The sequence below is a fragment of the Dufourea novaeangliae genome, unplaced genomic scaffold, assembly GCF_001272555.1.
Source record: "Dufourea novaeangliae isolate 0120121106 unplaced genomic scaffold, ASM127255v1 scaffold172, whole genome shotgun sequence".
Taxonomy (NCBI): Eukaryota; Metazoa; Arthropoda; class Insecta; order Hymenoptera; family Halictidae; genus Dufourea; species Dufourea novaeangliae.
In genome coordinates this window covers 771,956-796,405 of record NW_015374058.1, presented here as the reverse complement: position 1 = coordinate 796,405, position 24,450 = coordinate 771,956, and the positions used below count along the sequence as shown (strand labels likewise).

Sequence of the window (24,450 nt, the reverse complement as noted above, 5' to 3'; positions counted from 1 at the left end):
ATTTGTTTGTGACCCGTAGACGTAGGGGGAAAATAGATTTCGAGAGACACCTACGACGAACAGAGAGTCGTGGGCGTACGACATTTACATTTTAAACCCCACAGCTTACCTGCCGAAGGCCCCCGGTAGTCACGCTAAGGTATTTTTCAGCTTAACCCTATGGAGCACACGTTTCTGAGAGGCTGGTGCTATTGTGTTTTATGTTACGGAATATACGTTTCTTTAACTGCTTTGAGACGGATTCTTCTTTGACGATGAACTCGGTAATATAGTATGTAGTACGTGTTAGTAGGGATGAATCGATAAAAGTATATACAAGTACATTACTCGATACTTTTGTTTCAATACCGAGTATATTTGGTATCGATACGTACGGTTACGATACCAAGTAGATATCGAAAAAAAGTACTCGTATCGAATGGAGTGAGTAACGACCCATCAACATTTGATATTATAATTATTTTCTACATAAAATAATGTTCTTTATATTAATAATTAGAAGGATACATATTTTTTTTTGTCGGCTAAGACGCTCCGAAGTTTCGATCGGAAATTTTTTTGTTATAAACAAATTATATTTTGGACAATTTGTTAGCATCATATTATTCTGCATAAAAAACCGCAATCCTCGTCCATTAGAAGTTTTCATGTATCTCCTCTGGTTTTCGAGATAGTACTTTCGGCTCGAAACTTCGATGGGTAGTTTCACCCCATAAGTCGTGTCTCAGCCGTTAAAAAAAAATACGTATCGCTTATTTTCGAAAGTTTATCCGTGCCTTCCCTTGTTAGAACCTACTGTCCTATCAGCGAAGGTTTACCTACACCTTCGAAATTCGTCGAATCGAAATCTGTCCAAACAATGACTTCCCAATTCGATTCCCACCTAGATTGCTTTTTCGTGAAACTTCGAAGACGTTCATTTATAAATGTTCCATCACGTTCCCACGAAAAATTCTGCAATCCCTCGAAAACGAAGCGGACGACCAGACAACAGTCGGTGTTCGTCGGTCCCGTACGGTTCATTACGGAACAATTTCGTGCTTAAGTAAATGCAAAGGAGCTCTCTGGTTCATTTGAGAAAACCGTGTGCGCCCCCTTCTCGTATATGCGCGAGACGGCTCTCTTCACCGTTCGTTTTTCACGTTATTCTTCGCCGTAGTGTCACACTCATCGTCGGGCCGCGTCCTCTTTCTCTCGAGCATCCTTTCCTCTTAGCGAGCGACGCCTGTCCTACGGAGGAGGCGTTGGCGTACCCCGAACACACAAAAGAATCACTCTGTGACGGCCCTCTTTACATACATATATTCCTTTTTTTTTTTTTTTTTTCTCGTTCGAAACGCATTGCGTTTGTCAAAGGTGAGGCGGGAAACAATAGCTGCGCGACGCATAATAAAACATGCGTTATACATACATCGAATGTAGGGGAGACCAGGGACGAATGTAACAACTATTATTAAACAAATTCCAATCGACCAACAGTCGTCATCTCCCATCTTTATACTCAAATTCTATCTGTCTTACAATTCACAAGGGAAGTTCGGTAACCCGAATATTCCGATTTTTTGTAAACTTTGCAGGTTCGTAGGGGACCTCAAGAGAAGTATAACGCAATTTTTGTTAAAAAAAAGTTCTTTCGTTTTAACTCTTTGAGACAGACGATTTTAAAGAAAATAAAAACCCTAGTTGCACAGAATTTTTTTTAATATAAAGAAATTATATAAAAATAAAATATTAGTTACAACTTTTCAAGGTGGGTTGAAATATATCCCACCGTGCATAAAAAGCTAAGCAAAAAATGGGACAGTTTTTAACCCACCTAACCCTAAAGAGTTAAAGGTTGTACGAATACTTTTGACACCGACTGTATGTACGAATTTCGACCAGAATTTTCAAATTCTGAGCTATTGTAGGTACAGCCTGTGCACCAGGGACGTCGTTCTCTTCGAGGCCGAGGCAACGATTTCATGGGTCGTTGTCGGTTGCTTCGGGTCGGTCACTGATCCACAACGATGATCCAGAGGAGAGCCTCGTGGTAAAAGTTTATACCGTTACGAAAGAGAGACGTCGTGCCACGGCGAATATACGCGGGTTAGAGGCGGCCGAAACGTGTTCCTCGTGACGTTCCACGGAACCGGAAGCTCTATCAGTGTAGCTCTCCTTCGGGATTACACCGATGGACAGTAAATTATTCGCAGAGTTTCATCCGAAACCTTTCTCTCTCTCTCTCGGATACCTACAAGGTCGGATGTATGTCCATTCAGTTATTCCTGGGCACGTTTTTCGAAGACTCTCTTCTGCCATTCTTCTGGAAAATATCGTAACGAGCTCGAGCTGAATACGAATGTTGAATACACTCGGTAACAACTGCGTTTCAGGAACTGCCTAGAACAACGTGCATTCACGTGGAAAAGTTAAATACGACCTGGGATTCGTGTGGGAGAATCATTTGGACAATTATTATTTGGATAATTATTTCTGGTGTTTGATTTTGTGGAACTTGTGGAAGAATTTATAAGACGATTATTAGTTATAGGGGAAAGATTTTTGGTTGGTAACACTAGAACTACCAATGTTGAATGTATAATAAATTAAATTGCGAAATGTATAAATATTTATAGTATGTAACAGAGTTGGGCAAAATGTAATCTAATTAGACAATCTATATTATTGTGAATTTAATGTGGTTAATTACAATGCAAATGTAATTGTCTTGCATTTACATTGTATTTGTGATTTTGATTTTGTAATTAGATTACATGTTGCCGAAAAACAGTCAATTTTTAAAATACAAAATTTTCAAAAGTTTGTCACGTTTATGTACCAATCGAAGCAAGTATGCGTTTATCGTCGGTAGTTCTAGTGTTAAAATCGTGCATTTCTCTGCATTTCGAACAACTTTCTGACTTTGCAGTGTACATAATATAATACAATGTATTCGACATGACCAATTGTCTAGAAAGTCATTGTATGTACTCTGTCTATAATTCCTTTAACTTTTCTTATTTTCTCAAGTAACAATAGTTACTAGTATTGTCTCCATACACCAATTAAATAATATCGTTATATCATTGTTCGCCATAAAACTTCCCGAGAACCAAAATGGCGTCCAGTAAGAGAATATCGACGAACCGATCTATCGACGAGATCGTACACTTCCGAACACGAGATCGTAACAATTCTGTATGTATTTTCTCCATATTTGCTCTCTCCTTTTTCAGTATAATATTACATCTGCTTCTTTTAGCCTTCCCTTTTAACTTTCCATATCGGGACCGGTTTACAAACGAAAGAAGCTGCATTGAATTACCATCGCGTTAAAGCACGGGGAATCCGTTTCCGTAGACGCGCTGCTGCGGTCTCGCAATTTCGAAAACCGTCGAGATCGTTTACCGCGTTAAGCTCACCCTCTGCACGAGCGATAAAATCATTAACGTCGCGTTTACCTTCGGCCGGCGGTCGGCGTCGTCATCCTTCGAAGGATCCCGTGTGGCACAATTGCTGGAACGTTACTGAATAAAAGTTGCGTGTTTCCTGCAATTACCGTTCCTCCTAATTACTTGACCGGCTGCCTTAACCTGCAATTTTGCGAGAAGCGCACACACCGTCGCCGCCGATTTACATCCTGCTGGCATACCTGTTCACTTTTACTCGTGAATCATGAACTGACCCAACAGTGGCAGCTACGTCGAGTGATCATTAGTCTCCGAATGCTTTTATCAAAGTTTCGACTGCACCATGAAAAATGTAAAAGACAATGGAAATTGCTCAAGTCCCATAATTACGTTTCATACTCCTTATGTGAATAGTTAATTGTTAAGCATTTAATACCTTTTGTTTGGTAAATAGCTATTATCTGTGTCTGGAATCCCAGAGACAGAGTGGATTAAGTCGCACTTCTCAAACTTCAATCGAAGGTGCAACTTCGGAACGGTTCGGTAAGAATTAAATGGAAACAATAGCTGCACTGGTCGAAATTTCTATAACCATGTTTTTTTATGAATTCTTATAATTATTCCATACCAATGAAAAATTTGTGTTTGGTAGCATTTTGGGATTCATCGAAGAAGGGATACATATCATTGTTTATATTTATTTAAAAAAGATATATATAATTATTTAATGTATGTTTGTATAACATTTCGTAGCTCATTATTAATAATGGTGTCACACATAGTAGATAACATATAACTTGCTATATGACACAAAAAATGTTATATAACATTTTTCTTCCTGTTATTGTAACATATATTATAACTTCGATATACATATAACGTCTTATGCTCCATAGTGTAGACGCAGCTTTACATGAACCTCACCTTTCTAAAGCTGCGTCTACACTATCTAACAAAAGAGTGTTATATAACAAATTGTTCTGCATATCGATGACTTATGTTAGTTATATGTATACATGTTGAAAATTCCATCAAAATCGGTTAACATTATCAGATACAAACGATTGAAAATCGGACCAATTTGAAGAAAACTTGTTCCGTTTTAAAAGGTGTACAAATACTTTTGTCCCCCACTGTACGTAGATATGAGCATAATTTATTCGTATTATTATTTTTCCCCCGGATCGTCGATGTCGTCGTTCTTTCCCGTCGTGTGTTTTTTCTCTCATCTTTTTTATTTCTCCTTGGAATCTCTCGTATGCACCGTCCATCGAGCGTATTACGCAATCAATGCACGTCAATCAAGACGAGTCCACTCACGGTAAATCGCGTACGCACGATAAAGTTGCGGTATTCTCTCGATCATCGTCGGTCTCGTCGACTTTCTCCCTCTTTCAGGCGTTAAATCGAACCTCATCCCCCTCCGCTTCTCGTCGTCGAGTATGTATTTACCCCTGCCCCCGTTTTCTCGCTTGCGTTTCACCCTTTTATTCGTGTCCGTCTCCGTTTCCCTTTATTCTGACATTCACGTTCACGGAAGCGTTCGGTATATCGTTGAACAAAATAGTCGTCCACGGTGCAGCTGCTTCTCAAGACGTTTTAGGAATAATGGCATTTCTCTGTGTGCCACGATGATCCAACAAAACGGTTTTGTCGGTGATAAATAGACTGTGGACGTGTTTATGCAACTTTCAGATACCAATATCGAAAATTTCAAATAGAACCGAATGTTCAATTCTGTACTAGAGGGTTTATTGCAGTAATAATGTGTAACATATATAAATAGGATTGAAATTAATTGGAACCTTTATTCTATTGCATTTTCCTAGTTAAAAAACACTGTAAATGCATAAGTATCCACAGTCTAGAGATAAAAGGCATGGAAATGTCACCCTCCGATTTTGATGAAACTTCGTATGTCTGTTAAGCAGTCAAAAATAAGGGATACGTATTTTTTTTTATCGGCTTAGACGCAACTTTAACGGGTTAAACCACCCCTCGAAGTTTCGATCCGAAATTTTTTTGTTATAAACAAATTATATTTTGGAAATTTTGTTAGCACCATATTGTTCTACATAAAAAACCGCAAACCTCGTCCATTAGAAGTTTTCATGTATGTCCTCTGATTACTTTAGGGTTTTCGACTGGACCAATTGATGGACTGCATTTAATTCTGTGAAAGAAAAAATAAAGAATGTCTTTAGTATTGTGAGTATTGTTGTAAATTTTACTCGAAACATTGGATGATATAAATGTTACATAATGCATCGTTTGAGATGTAAGTTTACATTAAAGTCTGTAAAATATATAGAAATGAACATGTTAGAAATATGGAAATTAAGAAATGTAGAGTGTTATTGGTCAGTTCGTCTTCTGAGGAATTCAATTATACTCACGTAAAATGATACTAACGTGAGTAGTATGTTATAAAAAAAAAACGTCTATAAAATACTGTTAGGATAGCTGTACGACCTTCGAGTAGAATGTCAAGGTTTACTCATATCGCAACATTATCGACAAGACGATCGATGTCGAGATTACCGATTAAATAGAAGTGACTCTTTTCCGGAACTTCGAGTCGATAGCTTGTGAGTTTGTAGAAACGTCAGACAATTTTTCGTCTCTCGCTAATATTCGATTCTTCAGGGTGAAACCACCCCTTAACCCTTTCATTCCCAAATTATCTAACAATCACGAACAAATATTTCAACAATTAACTTAAATCAATAAATTTCTTTATATATTGATTTATTTGTTCAAAAAAACCAAATGTTTACCAATTTTATTGCACAATTTAAGAGCATAAAAATCCATAAAAGTTTTCTTTCGACAGTTCTTTGACATCCACGATATTTTACAAGATATACAGAAAAATAGGAGAAGGCACATTAACCTTTAAAAGGTAGTTTCATCCTAACGAACCGAATATCAGCAAAAAATGAAAAACTGCTGAGTATAAAAGAATCTGAAGTTTCCCAGTACAAAAATTCCCCGTCAGCCACCCAAAATTTTCTTCTCCGGTGAGAATCATTTTCCCTTGAGAACCACTGCGATAATGAATGGAGCGAACCCATTCACCGATCCGCGGGAGCCGATCGTGGCATGCCGTAATTCGATAGGAATCCATTTTCCTACCCGAGGAACGGGTCCGTAAACCCGAAAGGCGAAATTAACGCGACGCGTCTGGGTCTCTCATTTCCTTGGAAATTGGTGACTACGGTCAATGGCGGCGCAAGGCCGTCAACCTTGTGTGTGTATCGAGTAAAGATGGCGTGCAAAATCACTAACGGTGATTTATCACTAGACTGTGGATTTTTATGCAAAATAACATTTTCTAAAGTAATTTATAAAGAGAGAAGAAAATGTATAAATTTATTTTTCCTCCTAAGTACCTTATTGGGTTCCGACTAAAATAGAGAAATCATTGGATCCGATGAATGTTTTGTTGTTTACTGTATAAATGCATAAAATCCGCAGTCTATTTACCACAGTGATCGCTGAATCACGATCACAGTCGTGATTTAAAGGATTATGCCCAGCTGCGAACTCGAAAAAAGACATGTACTTTCGGAATTTATTTTTAAAAAACTTGAAAACTCTTTTAAACATACGTCATTGTATTCGAAAGTGTACATTTTAAAGTGCTTATAGTAATTTTTTCAATGCAATATATGAATAAATAGGGGAAATATCAGCGATCGTAAAAAATCACTGTGAAAACTCACCGTGTTTGGGAACGAACGTAATCGAATCACTCGTGACTCACAAGTAGCAGTTCACGACATCTCTAGTATCGACGTCACACGACGTTACGTGGGGAAACTGCATATTAAAGCGTGGAACACACGGCTTTCCAGCTCTCAGTCAGAGGTTTCAGCAAGAAATTGAAAATTTATTAGTCCCGTCCACCCCCTCCGAGTGGTCTCTCGACGATCTCTCCTGCGCCAGGATGAAACGATCCCGGGGAAAATTTGATATCGATGGGAAATAGAATAATGGTGCACTCGGTTTTCTTTTTCGTGGTGGTCCTGCGGAAATTTTTTTTAATGAAAAACGTTCTTCGAATCGACGTGGATATATGATCTATCGAATAATTTTCACGTGAAAACTGCATAATGGTCGAAGAGATTATTGTTTAAAAATCGAAGTTTGATTTTTAGTTACGTTTTTTTTTTTATTCTAGAAATTCGTGAGGTAATTTGACATCGAGAGTCAGTTATAATTTTTTGGGAGGAGTCAATTCGATTTATTTTGGGTCAATGCAGTGTGAGGATTGATAACGTGATAGCTTCGGGGATTAGAAAAAATTTTTTAGGTCTTGCATAATAACAGTAAATTTTTATAAGAAGAAAAAAATATGAAATAAATGCAAAACGTATGCATAATTCTCTAAAACTGGATCTCTTACATACTGTTAGTGACATATGAAATTACTTTAGCTACTTTCTAACGTACTAATAACCTTGATCGTGTTTTAATTGAACTTATCCTTCTTTTTTTTTAAACAAAATCCTTGATTGCTTTTTGCTCCATTGACCAATAGAATGTACCTCGCTCGATTCTGATGTGAGAAATCATTTATGTTCCATGAATTTCCGATAGAATTTAATCAGAATGCTACAACGATCATTATGTTTCTTTTGCTGTAAACACGTTTTTATGTGAAAATTGGATTGTTTCTTGAAACGAAAGCAAAGGGAAAAAGTGCGCTGGATCATGTCCGTTCCTTTGAAACGACTCTTCGCACCTGTGGCAAACTATATTCCCATCAGCGCGACGTACATATTGGTCCTCTGGACCGTTGCGAGAGAAGCATGCCCATTCTATTACGCTTCCATCATCGTGTTTCATGGCCATTAAAGTACATCGTGGCTTTAATAGATTTCAGCATTAACACCGTTCCATCGGAGTGATGGACTATCAAATTTTGGATTCCATGGAAGGACTTTCTTCCAATCTTCGCTGCACTCTCAATACTCGTGTGATATTTCGCTAAAGGGAATGATACACGTTTACCGTTGTTCCGCTTTTGTTCGCTAGAAGTATGTAATTTAATTATTTCTTGTCGCCTGTAAACGAAGCGACGCTTGTACGAACAGAAACTTTCTCTGTTGTAATGTCCGCATTCATTCGTACCTTTGGTATTGCTTTTCTTTATTATAAATTCGGAATGAAACGTCTTCAAACGAACAGAGGACAAAAATAATATTTAGAAGGTAACGAAATGAAAATTTTCAGAAAATCTTCTAATTATTATTTCATTATTCATATTATTAAGTGATTCACGATATTTCCAATATGAACAGCGATACATTTCAGATTCAGAATATCTTTCTTCCTAGTCAAAATGCCAGATAACAATGGAAATAAGTAACGTATATTGTTCAAACAGAATAAACCTATACGAAGTTCCACAAAAACTAGTGGATTACATATTGGTGCTCCTAATATAGGTACATATTAATAAGGTTTAATTTATATAAAACTACAATCAAAAAATTTATCTACAGTACTAAGTCAAAGTTATATCAGTTTCTAAGTAAAAGGACAATTTCTTATAAATAGACTGCGGATTTTTATGCAAAATAACATTTTCAAAAGTAATTTATAAAGACAAATGTAGAAATTTATTTTTCCTCTTAAGAATCTTATTGGGTTCAGACTAAAATAGACAACTCATTGGATCCGATTAATGTTTCGTCTTTTATTGTATTTCACAGAGCCCTATGGGCTATAAATGCATAAAATACACAGTATACTTATAAATAAAAAAGAACTTAAGAATAAAACGGAAGAAGGCTTACTTAGTCAGCGATTGCTGGAAAAGGAGAAAGTACAATTATCGAGAAAAAAGATGACTACGAGGATAAAAATCGAATGCTGTAAAGGAAGAAGGCATTCTTCCGCGATGGATCAGCGTTTTTACCATGAAACAGCCTAAAGGCGAGGATCGGTCACTGCATACCTTTCAATTTCAATTTTATTTACATATAAACCATCTCGTAATCGCGCCCCGAGTCGAACAAACGTTCACGTGGATCACATCGCAGAATTTCCCTTTGAGCAATTTGTCGGAATCAACTGCAATCTAATAACAAACGCTATTGTAATGAAAAATCGACGGTGACGAAAGGCTACTGATTTGACATTACCGTAACTAAAAATACGCTTTCCGATGGAGGCAAAACGTAACAAAAGCCTGCAGACACAATGTAGATGGTATCTCGGAAGTTATACACGGTTATTGGTGTCAGCTTTAGAACCCAGGGAGCTTTCAGTATTTGTTTTCATTTACATAAAATCATGCAAAGTCGGTTTATTGTCTACGACAAAGTCCACCCTTTGACATTTTTAAGCTCTTTATGGGGAAATAAGGTTTCAAAGGGATCGGTGTTGTTACGTTGCTTCGAGGTAATCCGAAAATTCCAGCGGATTTATATTGCACGGTATGTGGACTCGAGCTCGAGACAACAATCGCAGGGAACAGTGTCTACATACGTCGAGCTGTGGGCGTAAATGGTCCCGACTATACCGAGGCATATGCTTTGGTGTACCAGGCATAATAGGTACATTGGGCATGGCTGGACGCAGATAAAACAATTGCAATCGTCTTGGAAAATACAATTTTGGTGCGTGATTCAAATGGAAATGTAGGACCACCGTGTATCTATTATGTTAAACGATTTTTGTTGAAAACCAGGAAATCGAGGAGAAATTATTTTGTTAGCTTCTAAACGCGAATTGGATAATTTCAGTTCGAGATTTAGATTACTATGTTTCTATAATATTGGACAATTTTTGTTGAATCCCAGGAAATTGCAGAAATATTTCTTGAAGAATATCTATAGAAAAAGTAAGCGGAGTATTTACTTCTTATTCATAAAAGAATCGGGGACAATTCGTTCAAACGCCATTCAGTGTCGTCAGTAAGACAGAGAACTTTGTCATTTACAATGGAAAATTTTATCTGTGCCAGTTAAAATTGTCAGGAACCGCGCACGTTTTTATTCACGATGATGAAGTGTTGTCTGTATATGACAGTCGTTTGCGTCAAAATACATGTGACATCGACACCAAAAAACCGCGTTAAAAATGAGTGTCGAAGATGCAAAACTGATATATCCGTGTCGGAACGTAAATAATTTTTCAATACGAAATACATAGGTATTAAGTGTCGTACAAATTTGCTATTTGTCTGCTTAGAGTCCATCGTACTCATAAATAATTATGAGAAACATGAACTACTGAGATAATCGCTTCATTTTTTACAAGTATCGATACATGTGGAATTCATGGTTAAACTATTCTTGTAAATCATTCATATATATCACCTAATATACACAAAAATACAACAAAATACGCCTGGGTAATTTTTAAATAATTTGGGTACAAAAGAGTTAATTTATCGATACGCATATTTTCAACAAACTGTCCCTCTTACCAACATGATATAAAAAAATAGAAACACGTTCGTCTTCGATACTTCCATATGTATACAGTAAATCCTCGATGAGTGTTCGAAGATTCCTCGGCACTGACAGAGGTCCCCAAGTGTAAGCACGACTTTTTAATGAGGTTTCACACACTGATAGAACTAAGAATTCTGAAGCCAGCGACATCTGTTTCAGTCGCATATGGCCATTAGTCTACGAAATATTTAATATTCAGTGCCAAGTGAACCTTCGAACACTCATCAAGGATTTACTGTATGTAGTTAAGTTAATTACACTAATTCCCCTCCCTTCCATTTAACATCCGCAAGTTTATCTTCACCAGTACCGCCAATTTGAAACAACTCTTCTTCGCCTCCATTTCCACAAGCCGAACCGACATTAACGGAACTCCCCTAGAAGTACAGAAACAATTTAAGCAAACATTCACGTATGCCACGCCGTTTCCGAAATTCGAATACGCGCCAGTTTCGACGGGTCTCCCGGAAGTCCGGGAAGAGTGCAATTAAAGATTAAACGATGCTGTTGCGAACTACATAGAATGAACAACTTTCTACGTATAACTGGCCTGGAACGCCAATTATGCCAAAGGTGGATCCGTACGTTGCGTTTCTGTTTCGTTCTTGAGCCCGACGATTGTCTGTTCGCGAATCGGTCACGCAATTTTCCACGCGTTGTTACGAAGATCCACGTTTCCCTCTTCCCTCCCCTGTGTTCGTTTTGTTATTCGTGTTAACTTGCTTCCTCGAATCGGGCGTTCGTTTCCCTTGTTCGTGATCGTTCCAAGCGATAAAAAGCTTCGAAATTAACCGACAGGTTCCATGGACTCGGCCACACGAGCCTGGTTTCAGCCTATTTTACTACTTTACAAACTGAGCAGACAATAGACGGTTAGTTGTTTTCGGTCCAGTGGCACGTGGGAATTCAGGGATCACGTTATTGAGACTATAAGTGGCTGGAACACGTTGCCAGTAATGTTCTTTGCATCTATTGCGAAACCTGGGACCGTGAGTCATCGTGGCTGTAACGCGTTCCACGATAACAACTATACGGACACAGTTTACTATCAGTGTTCGATATGATGTATGGAATGGAATTCGCCTTAACGACTAGAACCAACGAAGATGAACTCGCATCTCTTTTTCTGGTCACGTTGGCAAAACGACTGGCTTGTTGAAAATATACAGATCGATTAAGTAACCCTTTAACTGCCCAGCGTTGCACCAGTGCATGGTAACATTCATTTTAAATTGTCAACAAGGATCCGTAGTTTCACTGACCTGATGTAGATCCCATGAAGTAGAAAGCATACCTCATTTTCACGGGTTTTGCTGTTAAGTACACTACCCACCGCAGATTCCACCGTTCTCAAAACGTAGAGGTCGCTGGAATCATATTTAGTGTCACTACCCACCGCAGATTCACCGTTCTCAAAACGTAGAGGTCACTAAAATCATATTTAGTGTCACTACCCACCGCAGATTCACCGTTCTCAAAACGTAGAGGTCGCTGGAATCATATTTAGTGTCACTACCCACCGCAGATTCACCGTTCTCAAAACGTAGAGGTCGCTGAAATCATATTTAGTGTCACTACCCACCACAGATTCACCGTTCTCAAAACGTAGAGGTCGCTGGAATCATATTTAGTGTCACTACCCACCGCAGATTCACCGTTCTCAAAACGTAGAGGTCGCTGGAATCATATTTAGTGTCACTACCCACCGCAGATTCACCGTTCTGAAAACGTAGAGGTCGCTGGAATCATATTTAGTGTCACTACCCATCGCAGATTCCACCGTTCTCAAAACGTAGAGGTCGCTGGAATCATATTTAGTGTCACTACCCACGGCAGATTCACCGTTCTCAAAACGTAGAGGTCGCTGAAATCATATTTAGTGTCACTACCCACCGCAGATTCACCGTTCTCAAAACGTAGAGGTCGCTGGAATCATATTTAGTGTCACTACCCACCGCAGATTCACCGTTCTCAAAACGTAGAGGTCGCTGGAATCATATTTAGTGTCACTACCCACGGCAGATTCACCGTTCTCAAAACGTAGAGGTCGCTGGAATCATATTTAGTGTCCCTACCCACCGCAGATTCCACCGTTCTCAAAACGCAGAGGTCGCTAAAATCGTAGGCTTTTTAAGGTGTCGGTACTACAGTTTAGGTGGGCCACCAACCCCCATAAGATGAAAGGTCTGTTCTTATATCTCGTCAATGTTAAAATATTTGAATTTTATTAGTTATCGTCGCTTGTGTTTGCACATGGGGGAGTATATATTCTATGTAATCGCGAAGGATGCTGAAGCACGAGGATAATATGATGTCGAGGAGGACAGATAAGACACTGGTTTGTTGGTCAAACAACGCACGCGACTACCGTGCGCGTTCCACTAGGATCGGGTGCGCGTAGCGATAAACGGTGTTTGTTAGAATTCTCGGGAGCACGTTCGTGCCTTCTTAATATAATTAACACCATGTTATGCAACGATAAGAGGAACGATTCACTGGCTGATTCATAAACGTCTGCTGACTATAAAGTATAAAGATCAGCTGTAGAAGCCTCAAGGAATCCGTGACTGGTCATTAGAACAAAATGAATTTTTAACCAAATTTCATCTTATTATCAACATAAATTTTTAACTGTTAGTATTTGGAGATACAACCATTAAGAAAGAAATACTTCCAAAGTTTCGTATGTAGTTAGGACTTAGAAAAATATTTTCCGTTTTCTGGGCTGAATTTTGCTTTATATTATGATGAATTTGTACTCTTTAGAGCAATCAGACGCAGTAGACTGATTACCTAAACTTTTTGAAAAATGGAGTTAAAACTGTTAGCCAAAGCTTGAAATGTCAGTCAGTTATCAAAATATATAATAATTTTATATCTTTATATATATTTTATATCTAACTGAAAAAGAAAATCGAAATTACTTTCCGAACAACCCAGCAGATCACGGGGCAAAATGAAGTCTCCGTTATGCATTTCATTATTAACTGTTATTCAGCTTACTCCTCTTGTATCGGCTACTATCGTCGGATCTGGTAGTTACTAGGAGAGTGTAGAATAGCTTCCCGCGCGATGCAACAAGGTAAGTTATACTGAGCCCATGAAGGCGTGGCAATACACGCTCGTCAGGCCTCGCGAAGCCGTTGAGTCATATAATTTAACTCATAGCTGAATACCGGTATTCACCGTGTCAAGGAACTCTTCTTTATGAGTCCGCCCTCGCACTCCGGAATACATCGGTTTAATTCGACGAGGTTTCCTGAACCGTTTTATCGCGCTCCATTATCGGCCGACTTACGCTCATGTTTTATAACATACTCAATTGTATAATACAATAACGATCGTCTGGAGCGCCTAATTATTAGTCTGTATTATTTGGATTCGTGGTTCTACCACGATTTTTTTTTTTTTTTTTTTTTTTTCTTTCAAAATCCTAAATATTTTACACACTTTATAGGTTAAAATCGTGCTACTTTAAGAAACCATAATTATGAATAACCACGAATTTCTGAATCAGGAACGCAACTGGGATTGCAGTATTCACACGAACCTCTATACTTAATTTTGTTTCACATTTCCATAGAATGCATAATAACGAGAGGACGTCTATTATTAAGACAGAAGTTGTACTGAAAACCGAACTGAGAAGTTAATAATTACACAAAATATTCTCAACAGCGTCTTTTATAAACGAGTTAGCACACGCGATTATGTTAAAGAAAAGCTTTTCGCGTTCCAAATTGCGACAAGAACGAAAGCCATTCTCCACGGTAAATTATGACATCGCTTTGTTTGTTTCCATTCCATCTCGTCCTATAACACGCTGCATGCTTTCACGTGTTATCCCCCCGGCAACTAGATATTGTACCGTAGATCCTTGTTAACAAGGAGCAATTCTTCAAAACATCAGCGTGCCAAACGAATCGTGAAATTTTGCAGAATCCGTCCGATCCATTATACTTTCTAATAGTACTCTCCTTTCTAAAATACCATGCACAGTCGCTGTTTTTCTTCTTTTTATCGGGAATTCTCCTTGTAAATCAGCCTTAAGTGAACTAAAACATAATGATTCACGGTATTATAAATCTGAAATTAACACGAAACAAAATACTTAATTATTACCTACCCTAAATTTCTATACAATTAACCAGTTAAATCATTGAAACATTTTTCTAACAGTCATAATCCGACAAACAAAGAATTACCATTCAAGGACAAAATGCTTGAACGACCGTCGTTATCTTATAAGAAGACCAGTAATTAAGATTTCTTTTTCTTTGTTGCAACTCCTGTGTCACAATGATGCTCACAAGTATGCATACTTCTTACGATACTAGCGATAATGTCGTAATTTTCTATCGGAAATTTTATATTCCCCTATTTCGTAACGTGTAAGATTTACAATCGTTCATTCAATTAACCCTTTACTGTATTCGTCACAGTTACTGTCACACGGTGACTTTCCATATTGCCATTACTTCATCTGGCTATGATAAGGTCAACCGGTTTCGATAATACGACAAAGAATCCGTGAATGTTCACGAAACGGTTCCTCGGTGTTCCACGCCACGGAGGAGACTTCGATGCCGGCACAGACAACGACGAAACACAGGATGTGTCTGTCCTCTGTAGAGTCATCGTTTGGTCGAGACTGCAAAACCGAAGACACGTCACCATATTCGTCTCGTCGATTCATAGATGAGGGACGTAGTGACTTCCGGTTGTCTTTTATGTTTGTCCTTAAAACGAACTTCGATAAACACAATGTATAATACCGCTCAAAATTGTCCAAAACTTTCTTATTTTTAATAGTTTATAATTTAAATCACAGATGATTTTAGTTTCTTGTTGTTATTATTTCTATCTCCACTTGTTTCTAAACTGAGAAAACTGAATTTAATGTTTACGAAGTTTAATATTATATAAGCAGGAAAATAGTGAAATAATCAAAGATATTATAACATCATCTACTGAATAGATATTTATTACAATATTTAACAAAATTTTATCTTATTATCAACATGAATTTTGAATTGTTAATATTTGGAGATAGAACCAGTAAGAAAATAAACCCCAAGTTTCGCAGTTAGGACTTAAAAGAATATTTCTTGTTTTCTCGATTGAACTTTCTTTATATTAAATATGGTGAATTAGTATTCTTTCGTGAATATCTCGTGAAATACATCGCCTCGTAATTTAGAAAAACGATAAATTATTTATGGTATACCTAAAGAACAATACATACTACACTAGCCGAAATTTCTATAAAGTCTCCATGTTTTTTAAATAAATTCTTATAATTATTCCATACCGATGAGAAATTTCTGTTTAGTTTTGGGGTGGTTTGACCCCTTAAAGTCGTGTCTCAGCCGATAAAAAAAAATACGTATCCTTTATTTTTGACTGCTTAACAGACATACGAAGTTTCATAAAAATCGGAGGGGGACATTTCTGTGCCTTCCCTTGTTAGAGGTTCCACTGCAGCTTTTACCTAAATCACTGCAACCGTCACATGACATGCTATATCCCCGCTTCCATTGCATCCAGTAAATATACATATATGTACATCCAACGTATCGGTGTCTCTTGCGCGGGTATTTTATATGCCGGACACACGAACCCGTGAGTTCCTGCCGCGCGTTCATCCTCGAACGTGTCGCGTGCGCTCATGCGAGAGCATCGTTGAAAAACTCTAGGAGCCGGCACGATATGAATTTTAATTAAGGATACCACACTGCCGCTTCCTTAGACCCGGGTACGAATAACTCTGTTACGATTTAATCGTTAACCGTGCATACCCTTGAATTTTTTCATTTTCTCCGCGGCTGGTTAAAGTGTTATTCTTTCTATTCGTTTTATGTCCACGTGAAGAAATGGCAGAGATTGCAAATATTTATGCGAATATAAATTTTCTTGGAAAAATTCCTCGAAATTGGAATTAAGTATTGGAATTAAATTGACTGATAATCTCTGTACATTTAATTAACCTTCATCACGTTCCTCATTTTTACAAATTGATTTGCCCCTCGATGACAAATTGACAGAGTGATAAAGAATTATTATAATGAAGAGTAAGTAGCTATATTTGCAAATACTTTAAAATATATGTTATGGAACCTAAGCTAAATTTACCGAATATCGAGTTCTAGACAATCATGGGTGTTATAGATGCATAGAATCCGCAAGACTGCTCGCAAGACTGCTCGCAAGACTACTTATCTCATGGAAATTATTGTCTACGAAAATTTCATTTGTGTCAATTTCAATTTGCTTCCTCGAAAAAGACGATTTTGAAGATTGCATAATTTCAGAATGTGGAACTGAATAAGCCCAAGATTTATTTAAAAGACAGTACATGAAGAAGTTTCAAAATTGAAACTAATAAAACTGAAGTGACTGTACATAGAATCTGAACTCGGAACACGAAAGGAAGGAAACATGATTCATGAAGAAGTTTCAGGGTTATACAAGAAAAATATAACGCTTTCGAAATGTTATCTTCTGTTCCACATTCTGCTACCACGAATAAAATTGGAAAAAGTTCAAAATTATTTTTTAAATTGACCCGAGATAGACTCATCATATGTCTCAAATTGAATTTTTAAGTTTTGAGAATGTGTTTTTTAATAATCCTGTATTAAAACACGAAAATAACGAAGGTGTGACATCCTTCTTTTAGGAAGTACCTGCACCGATACTCAAACAGAAAGAATAACGTGGCAACCGGTTCTGCTTCTAAGCCAAGGGAAGTCCCGCTTGAATAATCACTCATCTCTTCTCGTGACTCATACTTCCCCACTGAATCTTCCCCAGAGCGTCATTTTCGACTTTTCGAAAGGATCAGGAAGGACGTTTCTGGATTTCCAATTAGTTATAGTATAGAAACCATATCTCATGAATAAATCCATCGTTTCCCTAGAGAGACAAAGGAACATTTATTTTTTCCTCGTGTATAGATTCTTTTAAAATTCACATTTACTTGAAGATTTTCGAAATAAATAAACGGTTAATAGAAATGTAAGGAAAAATGAGCTGAAAGACGCGATTTCCGTTGGTATTCTCGGTTTTAGTACCGTGATGTCCACCTTAAACGACAGTCTCGGCTGTGCAGATGCATCTCGTGCATTATGCATTCGACACCATCGATCCTGCCTCGGATGCAGCGTACATCAGTCACCTCAAGAGTCACGAGTGCTGTTACACTTCTAACGTTCACGGTCCAATGAATCGTCTAATAACTATAGGAAGAATACTCATTGGTCGATTATTACCAGACTGCGGATTTTTATGCATTTATAGCACCCCTTAACCTGGAAAATACAAAAAACGATTTCTCATTTTCGTATTACTGCAAACCCCACCGAGAAAACTGGATACGATTTACAAAATCTGTTCCATGAAGGTCCTGATGTAAAGATAAATGATAGGAACGAAATTTTTCATAATTTAAATATTATGCTTTGTTTAAAAATGCCTTCGGAAGAAAAAATTCTTGCCAGATATTGATCCATTGACACATTACGTAACAAATATTTTTTTCATCACAGTAACCTGAAGAGATATTTACGTGGCCTTACTTAAACGGACCACCCTGTATACTATGTGTAACGGTAGTCTTCGCCAAACAGTTTTTCTAAAAATTTCATTCCACGTCCAATTAAGACCCAGAAACAGACAGAATTGAAGAAAAAAATCATCAGCCACAGCAACACAGTTGCGAAACGTATAATATATTAAGTACCGTTTTGATATTCTGTTTCAGTACTGACTAGCTTATTAGTGGTCACGGACGAGGCGCCGCAAGACGTCAGGCACAAAAACCACGAGGAACATCCGCGGGAAGCTTACTTCAACGGCTCGGCGTTCCTGAAGCTGAGCTCGTTCGTCTCGGTGCACCGGCACAGCGGTCTGAGCTTTCGTACGTGCGATGGCGGCCGACTTTTCACCCAGAAATACAACGACGACTCGATCAGCCTCGACGTGACCCCGGAGGGGCTGGTCTTCGTGGCCATCGTCGACCAGCAACGTTACAAGGCGCGACTGAACTCCAGGCTGCTGAACAACGCCTGGCAGAACGTGAATCTGTTCTTCAGGCTCGGGAACTTGACTCTGAACGCGGCTGGTCACACGCAGGTGATTCGGAGTTCTTGAAACGTTCCAGCTCGAACGTTTAGTTTCATTGATTATTGATAGAAAGGTCATTCCACGCGAAACCGGACAATTTTTGAAGGACCATTTCGGATTTTGTTTAGATTTGGATATGTTGAAGTCTTTAGCGACATATAAACGTATCTCGAAGGATTTTTGAAAATTTTAGAAATTGTTGATTTTACAGCTGTTTGAAATTTAGGGTCAACCTTATTAGGACTCATAACTAACAAACTGATCGAAATGAACTTTGCGGGCACTTACAGTGGAGACATAGAAGTACCGAATGAAAATTATTTCAGTTAAAAGAAATGTTTTTTAACCGTCTATTTTGCAATTGTTTTAAATAAATGCACTGTTTTTATACCGGGGAATTATTTAAGCAAAATGGAACCGTCCATACTTCAGAAAATCTAATCTCTTCTTCTATTTTATTTTCCTTTCATACGACACTGATCTCGAATTTCTCTGTACAGGTAATAGCTAACGCGACCTACAATGCGGCAGTTCTTACCCTGCCCGACTACGACATGAATGGATCTCTCATCGTGGGAGAAGGATTCAGGGGATGTATCCTCCAAGGTCCTGGCTTTCTTTTTAACGACACTATCAACAATGGAGCCGTCTTCGGTCCCTGTCCCGCGGAAAATAAAGGATGTAAGGATCTCAGTGTTCGTCTAGAAAGTAGTGTAGCCATAATCCTGGAACAGAACAGAAATCCCGAAAATGTCGCGAAAACTCACAGATTGCAGGACGATTTAAGAATTTCATGCACAGAGTTACCTATGATTGACAAAATGTTTGAGATATATTATTAATTACAAAGGCCAGCAAGTGAATAATGGTACTTGTTGACGGTAAATTCAGTTTAGACAATACATAGCATCGAGGAAAATAAAACGATAATTAATCGAAAAACAATTGACTACGACAGAACCCATTTAAAATATTTTGTTAGTACTGTGGAACCTTGATTGTGCGAACGGGTCAGTATTATTCAGTAAACGAGTTGTTTTCAATGAAATTTCTGCAATGTTTTCTATTTAAAAAGATTTACCCATAAATATGCAAATTTTCCTATACCATTTGAAACCTAGTCGAGTAATTCAATAGCGTTCTGTGTAACATTCAGCATCCAAAAGTTAAGTCAGTCATTCGAATCGGGTAAATCTGTTGTTAGCCTCCTCAGTGCAGATTACAAAGTACACCAATTTTACCGTTTATTCTAAAGCTGTTTTACGTTCTTTTTAATCCATTTATATATACTTGCTGTATTTTCCATAAATAATATCTAATGAAAAACATAAAATACCTTAAGAATAAGCATTAAAAATATTGTATATTGCAATATGCACTGGGTCTAAGGAGGTTAAAAAATTCTTTTCCCTATATAACAACGAGAATTTCATTCCATCTATAAACAACCGTATTACAGTTGTACACCTCGATCCCGTCGAGTAAAGAGTAATAGTTTTTGGCGAATTGTGTTTGAATTTAACGATCTCGTAGCTGCTTGGAAACGCGTCCAAGAATTTTGGTACTACAGACTCCCCTCGATTATCGTCCCGAACTCGTGTCCTCGCCGGGACAATAATTAAATAGGGAGAAATACTTCAGACCCCAATAAATTCGTTTTTTTGTCTAGAACCCCAATCTCGACAACAAAAGCGAAGGGGCAATAAAATATACACTTAATAGGTGCCACGCCTCCAAGTGGTGGGTATTATGCCTGGACAATAATCGTGTAGAATAATCCAGACAATAATCGAGAGGAGTCTGTATATCGCTGCACCAATTTTCCAGTGTGAAAAATCACGGCATTTACGTATACTTAGCTCGATCCTGCGTAGGCGTGCGCGCAGATCGTTTAAGCGTGTAGAACTTTGCATGGCGGATGTTTTTCTTCTTTTCCGAAACTTTCAGGTGGTACCAGCGGACTCGGAGGTGGTGTAGGACCGAGCGCGATCACCACCATGGATTTCTGCCATCACGAGCCATGCATGATGCATGGCAAGTGCGTGTCACGGCAGGATCGTTACGAGTGCCACTGTTACGCCCGATATTCCGGCAACAACTGTCAAATTGACAATGGTAGACCTCGATCTCGTACACGAGGTTTTGGCACGATCGGTCGGAGAAACGAGATACGGATTTATGGCCTAGTAGAACTGCGCGTTACGATTTATTTCGTTCTAGTTTTTTTTTTTTTTTTATATATATATTTTTGCACCACCTGATGGAAAAATATTATTTATAACACGAAAAACACGAGGATATTCGACGCTTATTTGACGGATGACAAGAAATTGACAATTGTGTCGTAAAACGTGGAAATTCCAATTTCTATAATAGAATAATACCTATTTCTTCTTGAATGAGTAGACACTTTGTAAACAATTATTTAATCTCCTTAAGTGTTAAGGTGAAGAAATATCACCGTGACGTGTAAGAACTGAAAATTAAATTCGAAATGAAGATTGTCTGTAGAGTAATCGCTTGGCCATGAATTCTTCTCGTTATTCTTCATGTGTATGTTTTATTGTTCTTTTCTTGATTTTTCTTCTCTATGGGCTTGCAGATTTCTAGGGAAATGCTATTAGTTGTTTAATTAAATGGTTTTAGTCTGGATTTTAAAGTGGACGTCGCATGGTTTATTATGCAATCGACCCTCCGAATATAGAAAATTGATTTGGGAATACTTCATACTCGATCATTTCAGTCATTTAATTCCAATCATAAGAAATCATGGATATGGTTCCCATTACTTCACACACTCATTTTCTCCTTCGACGGAAAAGCTTTCTTAGTACTTTTTACTGTCCTCCACTGCGCGGGATAAAGTGACAGTGCATCTCAAATTTATCATTTAAGGTACGTTTTCACGTGACAGTAAATCGAGACTTTTACAGTCATCACACTAAATGTTATGACTTTTGTCGTGAAAATTAGATGTCGCCTTGACGTCACATTGGTTTACATTGACGGATAGTATCACGATAACAAAAGTCATGACTTATACTGTCACGTGAAAACGTACCTTTATACATTATTCGAAATATGCACACACTGTAACTTCGCATTTTTTTGTCTAATTTGTTCTTACTCGATGTACAATAAAATAAGCCGTGACACATAGGCCAAAGTGACTAGCTCGACTATCTGAATTTTTTGCAACATTTAGTGCCACAGCACTTGATTGGAGCTTAACTTTTTAAAAATAAATTTCCTTGATAATGTTTGTGGAGTTAATCACCTCGGCAAATAAACGGCCAAATAACGTCATTCTTCGGAAGAAATCCGTTTCGAACTCTCGTCAAATAACAGGGCATTCAATACCTTATATAAATGAAGCAATAATAATATTAACACGTAACTAACATCTTTTTCTCTTCACACTATACTCAATCGCTGTATCACAACACCACCACCTATCTACATATATGAAACTGTTATTTTATCCCGCGCTGTATTCAATCCTAAAAACAACTATCAACAGCCAATCAACATTCTACTGCCTGTTCCCTCCCACAACCGATCTCCTTCGATCGACAACAGGTGTTTGGATTTTCGGGCTGCTCACTGGCGTAACCTGCTTCCGCACAGAACTTTCATTTGGTTCTATGGGCTCTTTTTCGCTAATTCCTAATCCTCTATCGATCATACAATCAAATTTTCTAAAAATACTTTCGTTCGTCAGGTCCGCCGTGTTTGAACAACCCGTGCCGAAACGGCGGCACCTGCAACGAGGATCAGAAAGGGGACTTCAGTTGCGCGTGCAAACCCGGGTTCACCGGGAGCTTCTGCGAGTCGCAGCTAGGCGTGCGTCTCTGCGAGCAGAACCCGTGCAGGAACGATGGTGTTTGCCTGGCATTGACCGACAGCGAGTACAAATGCGACTGCCTACCTGGATGGACGGGGAAGAACTGCGAGACCAATATCAACGAGTGCTCCTCGAATCCTTGTAGAAACGGCGGTGCTTGCATCGACGGAATCAACAACTACACCTGCCTCTGCGATAGGACAGGGTAGGTGATCCGTGATTGTTGATGAAGATGCCCTGATAACCAGTTGTATGCAAGTTTCGAGCGAATTGCCAGCAATAAATGACAAAAGTTGTCGAAAAAACCATAGCCATCTGTTTCCGCATTTGACTTGGGTTCTGCTATGCCTGCTAACAAAATGGTAAAGCAAATTGGCAGGAAGTCTTGCAGCATTACCTATGTCAAATTGAGGGAAAAACCAGAACAAGGTTTCCGCAAGCCTTGTTGCATATTTTGCTGCCAATGTGCATGCAAGTTGTTTGTAGCAAATCTTACATTAAGCTTGTAGCCATAATCTTACAACAGGTATTGGACTAAATGTGGCTTTACAGGTTTAGCTGACTGGGCACAGCATCCATATATGATTAAGACATCTTTCAGTCTAAATGAATAATTAATAGTGTGAAATTCATTCGGAAATACATTTGAGGAAATCAGATGCGTAGAGTCTATCTGGACCTAGGAACCGCCGTCTATTCGACCACCAATAACGTCCACCCTCCGATGGTTAAATAATCAATTCGTAAAAATGCGTTTAACAACGTCCTCGCTATTACAGATACGAGGGTCTGAACTGTGAGATCGACATCGACGAGTGTCTGGCGAATCCCTGTCTGAACAACGGGATCTGCTACGACAACTACGGCGGCTACATCTGTCACTGTCCGTACGGTTTCGAGGGTCAGAACTGCGAGTTGAATCTGAACGAGTGCCTGTCGCATCCGTGCATGCACGGCGGCGATTGCGTCGACGACGTCGGCTCCTATCACTGCAATTGCCCGACTGGATACGCTGGCAGGCACTGCGACCTCAGGAGCCTCTGCGAGAACGCCGCCTGTCCGCAGAACAGTATCTGCGTGGAGGATGCACACGGGCCCCAGTGCGTTTGTAATCCTGGCTTTATGGGCAATCCACCGAACTGCACTGTCAATTATTGCGCAAGTAATCCATGCGTCAACGGTGGCACCTGCACCAGCAACAAGGACGGGTATAATTGTACTTGCCCGCCTGAATGGAAGGGTAAGCGAGGAGCAAACTATACATATGTATATGATCGTCAAGGTCGATGTGCATGAGAGTTTTATTTAGTAGATACTCACCTTAAGATCAGAGAAAGGTTCTAGAGCAGTGATGGCGAACTTTTTGAGAAGTGGATCAAATTTTGTTTTAATCAAGAAAAAGTAGCTGCAAGAAAAACGCGATCAAAGTTTCAAGTACTGTTTTAGAGCATAAAAAGAGAAATGTTTCATAGTTACAACTATTCACCTATTCCGGGCCATATAAAACACCTTCCGCTTCCTCAAAAACTTGTTGCAAATTGCAAAAAAGAAAAATCCGATTTTCTGAAACCGTCACACTAGCATGTTCGTCCACACGTAACTAACTTCACACCACTTCCGT

At 38.6% G+C, this 24,450-nt stretch overlaps 1 protein-coding gene across 1 annotated transcript in view; it reads left to right on the top strand.

Annotated features, from left to right (window-relative positions):
- LOC107190064 (protein crumbs-like) overlaps positions 1-24,450 on the top strand; it is a 46,989-nt gene that overhangs the window by 11,344 nt on the left and 11,195 nt on the right. Inside the window, exons 2-6 of the mRNA XM_015578788.1 lie at positions 18,624-18,994; positions 19,486-19,666; positions 20,933-21,100; positions 22,707-23,034; positions 23,609-24,069. Of these exons, the coding sequence (XP_015434274.1) occupies positions 18,624-18,994; positions 19,486-19,666; positions 20,933-21,100; positions 22,707-23,034; positions 23,609-24,069 (1,509 nt within the window). The remainder of the gene's footprint in view (positions 1-18,623; positions 18,995-19,485; positions 19,667-20,932; positions 21,101-22,706; positions 23,035-23,608; positions 24,070-24,450) is intronic.